Source organism: Ochotona curzoniae, unplaced genomic scaffold (genome assembly GCF_017591425.1).
Source record: "Ochotona curzoniae isolate NIBS_2020 unplaced genomic scaffold, NIBS_Ocur_1.0 contig_2861, whole genome shotgun sequence".
NCBI lineage: Eukaryota > Metazoa > Chordata > Mammalia > Lagomorpha > Ochotonidae > Ochotona > Ochotona curzoniae.
In genome coordinates this window covers 3,904,265-3,918,818 of record NW_024465620.1, presented here as the reverse complement: position 1 = coordinate 3,918,818, position 14,554 = coordinate 3,904,265, and the positions used below count along the sequence as shown (strand labels likewise).

General features: G+C 45.0%; 3 protein-coding genes and 1 pseudogene across 3 annotated transcripts; 2 read left to right on the top strand and 2 right to left on the bottom strand.

The window, feature by feature from the left end:
• Positions 1-14,554, bottom strand: part of LOC121154969 — a 440,652-nt pseudogene that overhangs the window by 360,568 nt on the left and 65,530 nt on the right.
• Positions 3,550-4,497, top strand: LOC121155006 (olfactory receptor 5-like). The gene has a single exon (XM_040978190.1). It carries the CDS (start codon positions 3,565-3,567, stop codon positions 4,495-4,497), a length of 933 nt encoding a protein of 310 aa, XP_040834124.1. The 5' UTR covers positions 3,550-3,564.
• LOC121155005 (olfactory receptor 5-like) lies at positions 9,377-10,324 on the top strand. The gene has a single exon (XM_040978189.1). The coding sequence runs from the start codon at positions 9,380-9,382 to the stop codon at positions 10,322-10,324; it is 945 nt and encodes a 314-aa protein (XP_040834123.1). The 5' UTR covers positions 9,377-9,379.
• On the bottom strand, positions 12,682-13,650 carry LOC121155004 (olfactory receptor 5-like). The gene has a single exon (XM_040978188.1). It carries the CDS (start codon positions 13,636-13,638, stop codon positions 12,682-12,684), a length of 957 nt encoding a protein of 318 aa, XP_040834122.1. The 5' UTR covers positions 13,639-13,650.

Below are 14,554 nucleotides of genomic sequence, written 5' to 3'. Positions count from 1 at the left end.
CCCGGCAGCCCTGCTTCCCATCCAGCTTCCTGTGGCCTGGGAAAGCAGTCAAGGACGGCCCAAAGTCTAGAGACACTGCACATGCGTGGGAGACCCAGAAGAGGCTCCTGGCTCCTGCCTTTGGATCAGCACAGTTCTGGCCATTGCGGCTGCTTGGGGAGTATATCAGCGGACAAGGAGTCTTCCTCTCTGTCTCTCCTGCTCTCTGTATATCTGACTTTCCAATGAAAATAAATGTATCACTTATTGAAAAGATGGTCATAGGAACCAATATCTTGGCATAGTCTATGCATTGCTACCAACCTTTCAGGGGAAGAAACCAAGAATAACTCAAAAAGTTCATGGAAAACAGAATAAAAATAAGCTTACCTTGGTGTAAATTTTGGGGGAAAATCTGTGCTTGGTTTTTCATAATAAATACTTTTCATGAACTTTTTGAAGAGCTCCAATGTGTATTAATTTTTTTGCATATATGAATGTACAGATCTAAGGCATGTGTGTATGATTTATATAACATTATACACATGCATGCTATAGCATACTACATGTATGTTCATATATAGAAATCATTCTAGTGGTAAATATATTCCACATGTTGTTTTTCCATTTATTCATTGATTAGGTTATAAATGTGGCCATTATGCATGGTTCTCCAATGAAAAAGATTGTACAAATGTCAGTTTCTGTTTTCAATAATAAATATTCTTTCAGCTTTACTAGAAGATTCTATCTTGTGGCTCTCTGTGCCATCAGTATTTTTCAACATGAATTGAAAACAGCGTATGGTTCAATGTTGATGTGTTCTACACCTCAGCTGACCCAGTAAATGCCATGGCTGTTTGGTGCTAATATTAATACTCCAGTCTCAGAGCACAGAGCTGTGAACTGTGGGAGAAGTAAGTCAATTGCGGGAGGGGAGAGTTGTCCTTTGCTACTGTTTCCCTCAAGGCATTGCATCCCTTCCGCCTCTTCTATAAATCTGCAGAGGTCGGGTCTGTCTCTTTGGCACAGTATGGATAGTTAACTCAGCAACCCAGCGATCCAGAACATGGAGAATCAAGGGTGAGCGTGCCATTTCAGCACCGCAGACAGCTCCTCCCGAGCTGCGCTGGAAAGCTGCCTTCCCTCCTGGCATGCCTGGACAGAAGCTGAAGGCTCCTCCAGAGTAGCACCACCTACGAAGGATCCACCTTGCCGTTTCATCATCAGGTGAGGAGAGCAAAGATGAGGAGGAGCAGAAAGAACACGAGGAAATATTAACTTTATCGCATGTCCAGTTTACGTGTTAATCTCGATATATTGCTTCCAGAGGAGCATCAGAAAGGAAAGCCTGCCAGACTCCAAAATTCTTCCCATAGAATACAAAGTTCATTTGTAGTAGCATACACATCTCCCCTGCAGTAGCTAGTATTAGTTGGGATTTAGTCATTGTAATGGGACGACCCTCACCTTCACTGCACAGGATACAGAGGAGGTTCAAATGGACTAAACAAATTGCCTACAGTTATTCTTCAAAGCTTTCAATGCCTTGAGGTCCAAACCCAGCCTTTTCATGTGAATATGTGTGCAGCCCCTGGCATTGTGATTTCCATTTCTAAATAAGCCTATGTGGGACGGAGTGGAACTGAAGGGATCTGAGAAATTCGGGCTTTTGCGAGGACAGTTCTGTATGACATCTGAGCTGATGCTTTAACCTGCATACCAGACCCTGTTGGCTTTGTCTTCAGACTTAGCTCAAGGCAGGGACAGTTCTTCCTGCTATTTCCTGTCCTTATCAACGATCACCACACATATTTACTGGACGCAGCATGGCATTTCAGTACTTGTACGCAAGGTGGGCTTAAAGAAGGGCAAAATATGCTTCCCCTTATTTTCCATTACTTTTGATTAGAACCTTGGAGTTCCTTTCTTCTGTTTTCTCATGAAATGTCCCCCAGATTATTGTGAGCCACAACCGCCCCACTATGATGTGTGAATTAGAAACATTCTCTACATCTAACTCTGATCTGATTCCTTTACCGCTCCGAGTCGGGAGTCGAATGGGAAGTGGAGCATCCAGGACATGAACTGATGCTTATGTGGTATCCCAGCACATGCAAGGCTAAGCCTGCAGCCACTAGGCTACTGCATCAGACCCAAACTTCCAATTTTTAAAGACTCACCACCTGTGCTAATTCACATTCCTGTTAGTTCTCATTTGTCTGCAACCCATCAGATTTTGTGACTTTGTCTTTTAGATAGTAGGCAGTAAGAGAACATAAGATCTACTTGTGGCTTTGATCTGTATTTTCCTGAGGACTAGCAAGACAACATTTTTCACATGCCTGTTGGCTGTGGGTATGCCTTCTTTTCAGAACTGTCTACTCAGATCCACTGAAGAACGTAAAATGTAGACATGATGATGGTGTGTAGTCTACTTGCACCACAAAGCTTGAAAATATCGTGGTTCAAATTCCCCACTTTATCCCCGTTCTAGCTCATGGCACTTCTGACAGTTAATGGCCCATAACTGTATGTGAGACGAAACAGCCCTGCTGTATGTTGATGTGAGCTTTTATGTACACTAAGACAGTCTGTCCTTGGCCAGCATGATTCCTGAATTAGCTGAGTCTTGGCATGGATAGGAAGACAAACACAGAATCATATCTGGGCACAAAGATTCTGAGTAGATGAGCAGAGAACGTAGAGAGTAACTTCAGAATATGAGAGAGTTCCACCCTGCAATGGAGAGCAGTTCCACCCAGGGAACAGAATCTGGCAAGAGGATGGCTCTCCTTCAAGGTTACGGAGACCGTCAACATCTGCAAGCAAACCTGATTTCGTGAGGAGCCCATTCCTGAGCACAAGAGGATAGAACACCTGCCAAGGTTGAGGCTCACCCAGGTAACAGCACTGGCCGTGAGATGAACTCTTACGAGAGCTTGGTTTCTAACTACCCACTATGAGCTGTGCATTCATGTAGTCCACCTTTGACCAACAGGGACAAGTGGCAATATTCCCATTGTACTGACCTGGGTACAAGAGTCGGGCAGTAGTGTCAATGCTCAAGTAAACGAGAAGTGATCGTATCTGCATCCGGTCCTTACTGTAAGGACACACAGCATAAAAACTAAAATCATGTCAAGAGAAAACGGGTATTTTTGGGAAAAGGAAAATAATGGTCTTATACGTTACATCATTGGACACATTTGAGTTCCTCTCTTGAGTTTAGGAAAGGAAAAAGTAACTGCTAAGGAATGCATTTGTTTCAACACTGAAATAAGAAAAATTCTACTCATGATTTGGCAGTGTTTGGATAATCCTTGCTTTACTTACAATGCTCATCTCCATGTTTCACACAGGGAAATTATTTCTACAAGGTCACATGTTTGTCTAGAACAGTGACTGTGAGCAGACTTTGTTTCCCAGATCTAGTGTCACTCCCTTTTTAACACTCAGCCATCAACAGAGATGCAGCTGGCAGAGTCACTGGGTCCTGTGCTCCGTGGACACACCCTAAGACTCATCTCACTGTAAAGCCACTGCAGGAACCCGAGTGTCAACATTTTATTTGTCTCTGTACAGATGGAGAGGGACGTGGAGTTGGCCAACATGACCAGGGTCCAGCAGTTTGTCTTGCTGGGACTGTCCACAAGGCCAGACATAAGGGATGCCCTGTTTGTGGTCTTCCTGGCCCTCTACCTGCTGACGCTCCTGGAGAACTCCCTCATCATCTACCTCATCGGCAGCCACAGGGAGCTCCACAAGCCCATGTACTTCTTCCTGGGCAATCTCAGCTGCCTGGAGATGTGCTACGTGTCAGTCACCATGCCCAGCCTGCTGGTGGGGCTGTGGACTGGACCCTACCGTGTGCCCTTCACAGCCTGCATGACCCAGCTCTTCTTCTTTGTCTCTCTCATCTGCACTGAGTGTACCCTCCTGGCCTCCATGGCCTATGACCGCTACGTGGCCATCTGTCGACCTCTGCACTACCCACTGCTCATGCGACCCCAGGTCTGCCAGGCCTTAGCCTTGTCTTCATGGCTTGGTGGATTTTTTGTCTCAGCAGTGAAAACAAAATGCATTGCCAGCCTTTCCTACTGCGGTCCCAATGTCCTCAACCAATTTTTCTGTGATGTCTCCCCTCTGCTCAACCTGTCCTGCACCCACGTGGCCCTCACAGAGCTGGTGGACTTCATCTCTGCCATCGTCATCTTCTGTGGCACGCTGCTGGTCTCTTTGGCCTCCTATGCGGCCATCGGGGTGACCGTGCTCCACATGCCGTCAGCTGCTGCCCGTCACAAGGCCTTCTCCACCTGTGCCTCCCACCTGGTGGTGGTGGGCATCTTCTACTCAGCAGCTCTCTTCATCTACTGCCGTCCCAGCCGTATCAAGTCCATGGACCTCAACAAGGTGTTGTCGGTCATCTACACGGTGGTCACACCTTTGTGTAACCCCATCATCTACTGCCTGCGCAACAAGGAGGTCCACGCAGTACTGCTCAAAATGCTGCCCTGACTCTGATCCTGCTCTCTCAAGCCCTCACCTTTCCCCTCTGGACCCAATGACCGTCCATGTGAAAAGATGGTCAAACATCACCTATCAAGGAAAGGATGAAAGAACACATATTTCACAATTCAACATCTATTATCCAAATAATGGAAACCGAGTCAGAGCTGGAAGGAGTGAATTCTTAGTGTCACACAGCATTGTGGTGTGACCACAGTTCATAATAATCTATTGCATGTTTTACATAATAAACAATGTCAAACAAGAGGAAACATTTGATAGATACATATAGTATGCAGGTATCAAATGTGGCACTCTGAACATAAACAGGTATAATTATTATTTATAAAATAATATTGAGGTCTAGGCATAGCTTTCCCACAGTATTTAATGATTTATTTGCTGGAGAAATCAAGTGAATTTTGAAGACTCTATCACATGTCTTCTGTCTGTGTAACAGTCCACCTTATGTAATAATTAAGTTTACCGAGGTGAAGCTCACAAAACACTGACAAAATCCTGATCCTCGCTCTCGTTGACACTGAGGTGCGTCGTCCTCCTTACCCAGAATGCCTTTCACCTTGCCAAGGTGGAACTCTGGGTGCTAAACAGTAAGTTCCCTTCCTCCTTTACTTCATTCCCTGGCAACGTTTCCTGCCTGTAATGTCTGAATATTCCAAGTATCTCCTACAAGTGGAACGATTGTTTTTCTCTCTTTGTGATGACTTGCTTAAATTAAGATGATTCGTAATATATCATTGTCTGAGAATTTCCCCTCTTGTTCAAGGATGAGATATTATTTCATTTTTTGCACACGTCACATCCTACCCTGCCATACATCACTTGCTATTTGCCTAGATGGTTTTCACATTTAGTGCTGCTACAAACAGGAAGAACAAATCTCTGTATCTGTGATCTCATTGGGCAGCACGTTCTGGGCACCTAATATGTACTAAATGGTTCTGTCTTGTGGCCCATTGGTGCTTCTATGAGCAAATTGCATACGTTAGATTCTATGACAGTGTACTAGCCTACACATGGAATTAATACACTCAGTTTACTCATCTTGATTCCCTGTCCAATACCTTGTATCTGGAGACACATGATCGGTGCGTGCATGGAGACTCACACTGAGGTTGGTTTGGAGGCTGGCTGGCCTCCACGTGCCCATCAGTCACTGCCAAGTGCCACTTTAACCAAAGCTTCCCTCTGCATCAATTGCTCAAATCCACAGAGATCAGGGATGTCTCCAAGGAGCCACGTCCTGCTGAGCCTACACTCTACCTCCCCATCAAATGTGGACAATCAGTTGCCGCGGTGCCTGGAGTCCAGAGCCACAAGAGCTGTGGAGGGTAGGTGATGGCTGTTCCCAGCCCAAGGACAGGCTCCTCTGGGGAGAACTGAAAGCCCACTGCTGTCCTCCTTGAAGCTCCTCTGGACAGAAGCTGAAGTTGCCCGGGCTTCACATCTTTCCGGGTGCAGCATCTGACAGATGTCTGTCCACCATTAGGTGAGAACAGCGGCCATTCCTAGCAGACAAAGACAGAAGGAATACTTCTTTGGTGGATCACGAAAGTGTATCAGGTACTGACCGGACACTTTAGTCACATTAACTGGTGGAACCCTCAGCATTGGGAGGTAGGTGTGGCTATAGCATTGATACCCACAGCAACCTATGCAGGTCAAGTGCCTTCCTTAAGACTCAAGGATTGGAAATGGAGAGCTAGCCCCTTAACCTAACTTTGAGCCCTCTTAACCACGTTGATTGCCATTCCAAAGAGGTTGGTCTTGTGATAAGCGTTGTTGTGTGTGACTGGCCAGTTCCAGGAGGATGGAAATCACATTTTCACTCCAGAGTAAACCAAGGAGGATGCAGCGCATTTGCAAACATCGCAAGCATCACATTGTTTCAATGTCTTTAAACTCTTTGAGGTTAAAACCCAGGCTCCTTCTTGTCCATCTGTCCTCTGACCCTGGCACACTGTCTCTTTGCCTTCTTTACACACACAATCTACTTAATCTGAATGATGTGGGATGAAAGACTCTCAAAGCTTTTTTCCCCATCAGTAGTCCTTTTTATAACAAAAACTCTGGGTTTCATTTAGGATGAGAAGTTTGAGACTCATATAACACGAACCTTCTAAGCTCAAGCTTTTAAATCCCAGAGTCTGCTCCGCCCCACTCCATAAGCAGGCAGCACAGACAATTTGAGGTGGAAGGTCAGTGTTCTTGATTTGAAATGGCATAGCTCTCCCAAGCTTGGAGAGGCCAAGCGTGTTTAAGGCACAGAGCTAGAAAGCTACGAATGAGGGGAAGTTAAGAGCCAGGGAACACAACTGTGTGTGTATCTGGGAGGACGGGTTCATGTGACGTCAGAGAGCAGCTCCCTGCAGCTTCACGCCATTCCTGGTGCTGCTGCAAACTTGCTCCCCTCCCACTCCCATGCTAGGGGTGCCTCTGTCTCAATCATTTGGCATAAACAGCCTCCTCCAGTGAGCCCTGTGGGTGTATCATGTATGGCTGCGTAGTTCTCAATCCTTTTGAAATCCCCTTATCTTTTTTTTCTTGCTTGCTTGTTACGGCCCATCTTTCTCAAAAGCAGCCACCCCTTCCCAGGCAGCTACCACGCTCTCATCCCATTCACACATTACGGGGACTTCCTAAACACAGTCCAATGATGCTGAGGATGATACCCTGTGCTCAGAAGGACCACGTTAGATCCTCAGATGAGGAAACGTTTTCTGCTGTAACAGAAGATGCGGTGAATAGATTTGGCATAGAAAAAAAGAAGTGCCGTTTTCTCCTTGTTCATTTTGCTCCCAACTGTGTCATTCATACAGTTAATCCAACCCATGGAATGACCCAAGGAAAGTAACAAGGTCATGTAGCAGATTCTTGACAGAGAGCTGGAGTTCAACGAGCGGAAATATTCATTATTTGACTGTGTTTATGTCAGTGATTACTTCTGTGGCAGAAGGAATATCATATGCGAGAATATGCAATAATAAAGGTTTGGAAATAAAATAAAATTCTTAATCTTGTGCTTTTCTGAATATTACAATTGGTGATTTAAAAAGCATAATCCCGGAAATTAAATTTTAATTAAGGGAGGAATATTTTTGACACAAGAGAGCTGACAGGGAAACTACTCTGATTCTTACAGAATAGTCTTAAATCATTTGCATATGACAAGACAAAAATCCTAAAGAATTCACATTTCCAAAATTAGCATTGCAACATTCTTATTTCTAATTTGTTATAAGACTGTATCCACAACTTGATTTATTATGGGAGGAAGTGCTACTCAAATTTCAATAGTGAAATTGTTTGCATAAGATCAGAGACTTGGTAAGGAAAGAGGCAAATAAGTATGTGTGTGGGCTGGAGAGTAGGTTGTTGGGTTGAACTAGGCTTCAATGCCCATTGACATGTACGAGATCTAAATGGGATGTGGGACAGACTGGACAAGCCTGCGGTAAATACTGGCATGCATGGAACCAGGGTAGGGGACAGGCCTGGTGGGGGTTCTGGGGAGTTGCCCCAGCTAGGCTGCAGCTCCCACTGGTTTGCATGAGGACCGAGTATGAAGTGGGTAGGATCGAGCTGGACTACAACACCCATTGGCTCACGAGGAAGACAGGGCTGGAAACAGAACTGGCCCAGCAATAGCAATGACGAGTATGTGCAAAAGCTGATTGGCGTGACGGACTGTGTTGGACCCTGTACTAGCAAATTCACTCAAGAATCAGGTCTGGGATCATCTCAGATGAAGTTTCTTGGGAGATCCCTCCAACTGAACTGCTGATCTCAGAACCCCAACCATGAAGAGACTATGTCAGCCAGTGGATTCTGAATAGGTTTCATTGTGATCAGAACAGCGAGATGGGCAGCAATTCAGAACTATTGAACTATCAAAACTGCTTGAACAGGACCCTCGGAGCATGCCTCACATTAGGGACCTGGAATGGGTGGGAAGCTGAGTGGGGCTTTCCCCTTTGTTTCTCCCCTAACCCCAGATACAGGAAAAAATGACAATATTAGTGTGGAAACAATGGTATTACCCATTTTCACCCTGTAGCCCTTGACCCTTTGTACCCTAATCAACTAAGTAGCATTATTTTAAAAATAATGATTTAAAAAAAAGAGAGGCAAATAACTGAGATGTCCAACCTCACATTCAAAGTCTCTCTGCTGGAATACGCAGAGCAACAAAATGATTCCAGGAACTGACACCACGACCCCACAGAAAAGTCCTCCACTGGCATCCCATATGGGCACGAGTTTCTGTCCTGGCTGCTCCAATTCCCATTCAGCTCTCTGCTGGCTGGGATTGCCGCAGAGTGCATACAAAGTCTGGCCCCTACTCCTGTGAGGGAGACTCAGAAGAAGTTCTTGACTCCTGGCTTTAGATGCACTCAGCTTTGACCATTACAGACATTTTTTTGAGTGAAACAACAAATGGAAGATTTTTCTCTCTGTTTCTCCTTCTCTCCGTAAACCTGCCTTTTAAATAGAAATAAATCTTTGAAAAAAAAAATAGTTTTTAAAAAGATACCAAAGAAAATGGTCTGGCAAAGGCATTGCAATCTCCAAGCATTGTGAACATCCTGCTTTTAAAACCTTTTATTTCAGAATAGCTTCCAATTTTCAAAACAAAAATTACGAAGTAGTGCAAACATTCTTCACAGGTATTAGCATCTTGTGCTAGAATGGCAGACCTACGCCCTCTGTTACCAACATTTCATATTAGAATGACACATCAATCACAATTAATGACACAAACTCATTTTTTCTATTCTTTCCCCCACTCGCAGCTTCCATAAATAACTATTTTATGACTATGCTGTTTCGGGGGCCAGAATGCTAACAAGCTTGCTTGCTTTCCCCTAAGATGGAGAACTTCTTGCAGTTGACCAACATGACCAGGGTCCAGCAGTTCGTCTTGCTGGGACTGTCCACGAGGCCAGACATAAGGGATGCCCTGTTTGTGGTCTTCCTGGCCCTCTACCTGCTGACGCTCCTGGAGAACTCCCTCATCATCTACCTCATCGGCAGCCACAGGGAGCTCCACAAGCCCATGTACTTCTTCCTGGGCAACCTCAGCTGCCTGGAGATGTGCTACGTGTCGGTCACCATGCCCAGCCTGCTGGTGGGGCTGTGGACAGGACCCTACCGTGTGCCCTTCACAGCCTGCATGACCCAGCTCTTCTTCTTCATTGTCCTCGTTGGCACTGAGTGCATCCTCCTGGCCTCCATGGCCTATGACCGCTACGTGGCCATCTGTCGACCTCTGCACTACCCACTGCTCATGCGGCCCCAGGTCTGCCAGGCCTTAGCCTTGTCTTCATGGCTTGGTGGGCTGGTTGTCTCTCTAGTCAAGACCACATGCATTGCCACTCTGACCTACTGCGGTCCCAATGTCCTCAACCACTTCTTCTGTGATGTAGCCCCTCTTTTGGATCTGTCCTGCACCCACGTGGCCCTCACAGAGCTGGTGGACTTCATCTCTGCCATCATCATCCTCTGGGGTTGCCTCATTTTGACTATGGTCTCCTATGTATTCATTGGGGTGACCGTGCTCCACATGCCGTCAGCTGCTGCCCGTCACAAGGCCTTCTCCACCTGTGCCTCCCACCTGGTGGTGGTGGGCATCTTCTACTCAGCCACAATCTTCATCTATGCCCGTCCCAGACACATAGAGGCCATGGACCTCAACAAGATGTTATCAGTCATCTACACGGTGGTCACGCCCATGTGCAACCCCGTCATATATTGTCTGCGCAACAAGGAATTCCAAGCAGCTTTCCTTAAGACGTGGCATTGGTCCTCATGTTAGCTGTTGAACTGGCCTGGTGAAAATTTCAAGGTATTTATGGCCTACTTTGATGTTTAAATATAATTCTTATGTTATGAATTTCACCTTTAAGCCATGTATAATTTGTAGCTTTTTAGATCACAAAATGTACAAGAATCATTACTGTTTAATTCCAGAGCATGTTCATGAACCATGAAAGAAATCTGGACATACTAAAAGTAATTCCCATGCAGGCACTGGTTCAAATCCCAGTTGCTCTGTTTCTGATCTAGCTGCCTGCTAATGGTCTTGGATAGCAGTGGAAGATGGGCCAAGTACTGAGGCCTCTGCACCCTCGTGAGAGACGAGACCGAGAAGAAACTCCTGGCTTTGGACCAGCGCAGTTCTAGCCATTGTGGCCAGCTGAGGAGGGAATCAGCGGGTGGGAGATGTCTGTCTCTCCTCAACTCTGCCTTTTAAATACATAAATAAAATTTTTTATAAATACAAATAATTCCAATCTTTCTCTACCACCCATAACCACAAGAAACCACCAACCTCCTTTCTGTTCAGGTTGAAGGTGCAATAATACTGATGCAATAGCAGAGTGTGTGAACATTCCAAATGGGGTCTGTGTCACCCAGCCTGCCTCGATGTTTAATTCCTACAAAGAGAGGGCTTTTCTCACAATTTTGTGTCTTTCCAAGTGGTTTCTTTTTCATTCTCATATACATAAATTTTCCTTCTTGATTTTTCCTTACTAAAAGAATTCAAATATAATTCCTAGGCTTACCTGTCATGTTGATTCTCTTTATTGTAATAAACTAATAGGTTGCCTTTGTGAAAATAATAACCGTGGGTAGCTATTTTTGTGCTTCACTATCTTGACTGTACATTTTTTGCACCATGGTAAATGTATAAAATGCAATTAATGAGAACTAAGGCATTCAAATTTTCAAGGACTTTCTAATTGATTAACAAGTCACCCTTCTAAAATGTGCCGATTTACTCTCTCAAAAACAATAGAATATTCTTATTTATTATTATTTCTCCTATCAATTATCTTATTTATTATTATTTATTCTTATTCAAAAGAATATTCTTATTTCCCTTGAGAGCTCACCCACATAATTTTAATAAAAAGCATTAATTTGTGTTTTCCTTTATATTTATTTATTTATGTATTTATGCAAGAGTATCTTTCGAAATTAATGGAAATGTAATTAAAAGATGTTAGTTTTAGGGAGAATTTATTGGAATTTATATACATTAGGAGTCTTCAAAAGATTTATGAGGACAAAATGTTACAAAAATGCATTTCAAAATGTTTGACTAAATTAGCTAATTCATTGTATTTTCCACTGCATTTTTACAGGTATCGTATAAAAGTAACATCAGTTGAATACACAATGTTTTCTATGGGAAACAGACTATGAGCCCCATGTGGCCCCACACTTAAAAATTCTTGCTGAAAACTTTTATAAATTCACCTTCAGATTCCTCTCTAAGGATAAAGTCACATAATCACATTTTTTAAAAAAAGATTTATTTGCTTTATTTTAAAAAGTCAGAATTGCAGAGAGAGAGAGGAAGAACCAGAGAGATATCACTGGTCAAATGGCTGCTAGCGCAGAGTCGTGCCAGGCTGAAGCCAGGATCCCGGAGCTTCTGGTGCCCCACGCGGGTGCAGGGCCTCAAGCACTGGGAACGTCCACCAATGCTCTCCCAGGCCAAAGCCGGGAGTTGGATGGGAAGTGGAGCAGCCGGGACATGAACCAGTGCCCAAGTGGGATGCCTGTACTGCAGACAGAAGATTATCTTGCTACGCCACAAAACCAGCCACATATTAACTTAACATTTTAATGATTATTATTGTCATCACAAGTTTATGGAATGTTAACACACTCATCTAATTGATTCTTTGACTTTTTACTGGAGAACGTAGCAAGGCCATCTCCCATGTCAGTATGCACAGGTGTAATCTCACCTCCCTCTTGGATCTCACAGAATGTGTGTGACGTATTGAAATCATCTTCCATATGTGAGCGTTTGAATTACTTCTAATCATTTCCAAAGATATCACGTATTGCAATTTCCCAATGAATATTCTGAAGGGATTGGTTAAGCATCACATAATTCTATACATGCACATTTATGAACATAATAGTTTCATTACAGAGTAAAACAGTTTTTGATCTTTAATTTCCAGAACCAATACATGTTGCTAATCATTTCGGAGGCTGTCAAATGATTGTGTTTCTTTGCCAATAGCCTTTCTGTTCGTGACTATTTCCACTTTTCAAAATCCCTGACACACTGGCTGAAGCCATCTGGTTACCTTGGAAACTCAGGGACGCGTTTCTGGTGGTGAAAGCTTTGAAATCAGGAGCAAGAAAAAGTCAGTTCTCCGAAGAAGCAGAGCGCTGGCGGAGTGTTTTGCGCAGCACTGCGTGGACCTGCCTGTTGCGCAGACAGTAAATGATCGGGCTACACGTGGGCGTGGCCGCTGTGTAGAGGACCGAGAGCAACTTGTTCAGGTTTGTGGATGCGACGCGGTGCGGGTGGGAATACATGAAGAGAGTGGCTGAGTAGAAGATGCCCATCACAGCCAGGTGCGAGGCACAGGTGGAGGCAGCTTTGGAGCGGGCAGCGGCTGACGGCATGCGGAACACGGCCCTTCCTATGGTAACGTAGGAAGCCAGGGCAACCAGCAGCGTGCCACCGAAGATGACGATGGCAGAGATGAAGTCCACCAGCTCCGTGAGGGCCACGTGGGTGCAGGACAGGTTGAGCAGAGGGGAGACATCACAGAAGAAGTGGTTGAGGACATTGGGACCGCAGTAGGAAAGGCTGGCAATGCACGTGGTCTTGGCCACCGAGACAACCAGCCCACCAAGCCATGAAGTCATGGCCAAGCCCAGGCAGACCTGGGGTCGCATGAGCTGTGGGTAGTGCAGAGGTCGACAGATGGCCACATAGCGGTCATAGGCCATGGAGGCCAGGAGGGTGCACTTGGTACCAATGAGAGAGGTGAACAAAAAAAGCTGGACGATGCAGGTTGAGAAGGACACGTGGACAGGACCAGCCCACAGCCCCACCAGCAGGCTGGGCATGGTGACCGACACGTAGCACATCTCCAGGCAGCTGAGGTTGCCCAGGAAGAAGTACATGGGCTTGTGGAGCTCCCTGTGGCTGCCGATGAGGTAGATGATGAGGGAGTTCTCCAGGAGCGTCAGCAGGTAGAGGGCCAGGAAGATGGCAAACAGGGCACCCCTTGCACCTTGCCTAGCAGACAGTCCCAGGAGGATAAAATCCTGGTTGCTGGATATATTGGCCAATTCGAGAGGCATGTCCATCTTAGAGAAGAAAGAGAGAGCTTTGTCAAAACCATGGTCCATGCAGAAATCAACAGAGTAAGCAGGCTGGCGGGCATGTTTCTGCTTTCCCTTGGAGATGACAAGAATTTGCTGCTGATTAACCATTGTCAGGGGGGACAGTGAGGAGCAATTGGAAAACAGGAAAAAGGAATCAGAGAACTTCTACTTTATTCACCAACGTTAGACTTTTGGACAAGGTATTCAAAGTTTATTATCCCTGTCTGTGAAGTGGAGGAGAAAATGTATTCCTGATATCAAAAGATGCTTCCTAATGAAGCAATAATTGTCCTCTTTAACTTTGTTGATCTTGATTGTTCTAGGTTAGGCATTTTAGTTTGTGTTTGTTTGTTTCTTTGGGTTTGTTGTCAAAATTTTGTGAGGACCCAAGGATCTGTTTGCACTAGTTTTAAAGACTCATGCAATACAGAAGATGGAAAGAGAGAGAACAGGACCAAGATAGGACTCTTCCATCGATTGATTCACTGCTCAAATGTGCTCAACACGCATGCCAGGTCAAAGCCAGGAAGCAGGAACCCCATAGAACCCCCTCCTTGGTCAGCCATCTCAGGTGTTCTAGAAATGTGGACTAGTCAGGACTCCGGATTTGGCAGGCTGGTATAGGGTATGGGCCTCCCAAGGGACAACTGAGCCCACTGTGCCGTTAATATTCACACCACCAGCAGCATGTTTGATAAAGGAAGCCCCACAATTCCCTTATTCTGGGCGTATGCTTCTCTAATTGGGTTAAACTTTGAAAGAGATTTGCAACTGTTTATTAGAAAAAGCTTTGCCGGAGACAGTTATCTAGAAAGACCAAAGAATTTTCTAGAATTTCTCCCTGACTCTTACTAACCACACCTCCCTTAAGAACAATAACATACAAGAGTACTCTAAA

Coding starts and splice junctions, on each gene's coding strand:
- LOC121155006 (XM_040978190.1), top strand. CDS start 3,565: ATGGAGAGGGACGTGGAGTTGGCCAACATGACCAGGGTCCAGCAGTTT.
- LOC121155005 (XM_040978189.1), top strand. CDS start 9,380: ATGGAGAACTTCTTGCAGTTGACCAACATGACCAGGGTCCAGCAGTTC.
- LOC121155004 (XM_040978188.1), bottom strand. CDS start 13,638: ATGGACATGCCTCTCGAATTGGCCAATATATCCAGCAACCAGGATTTT.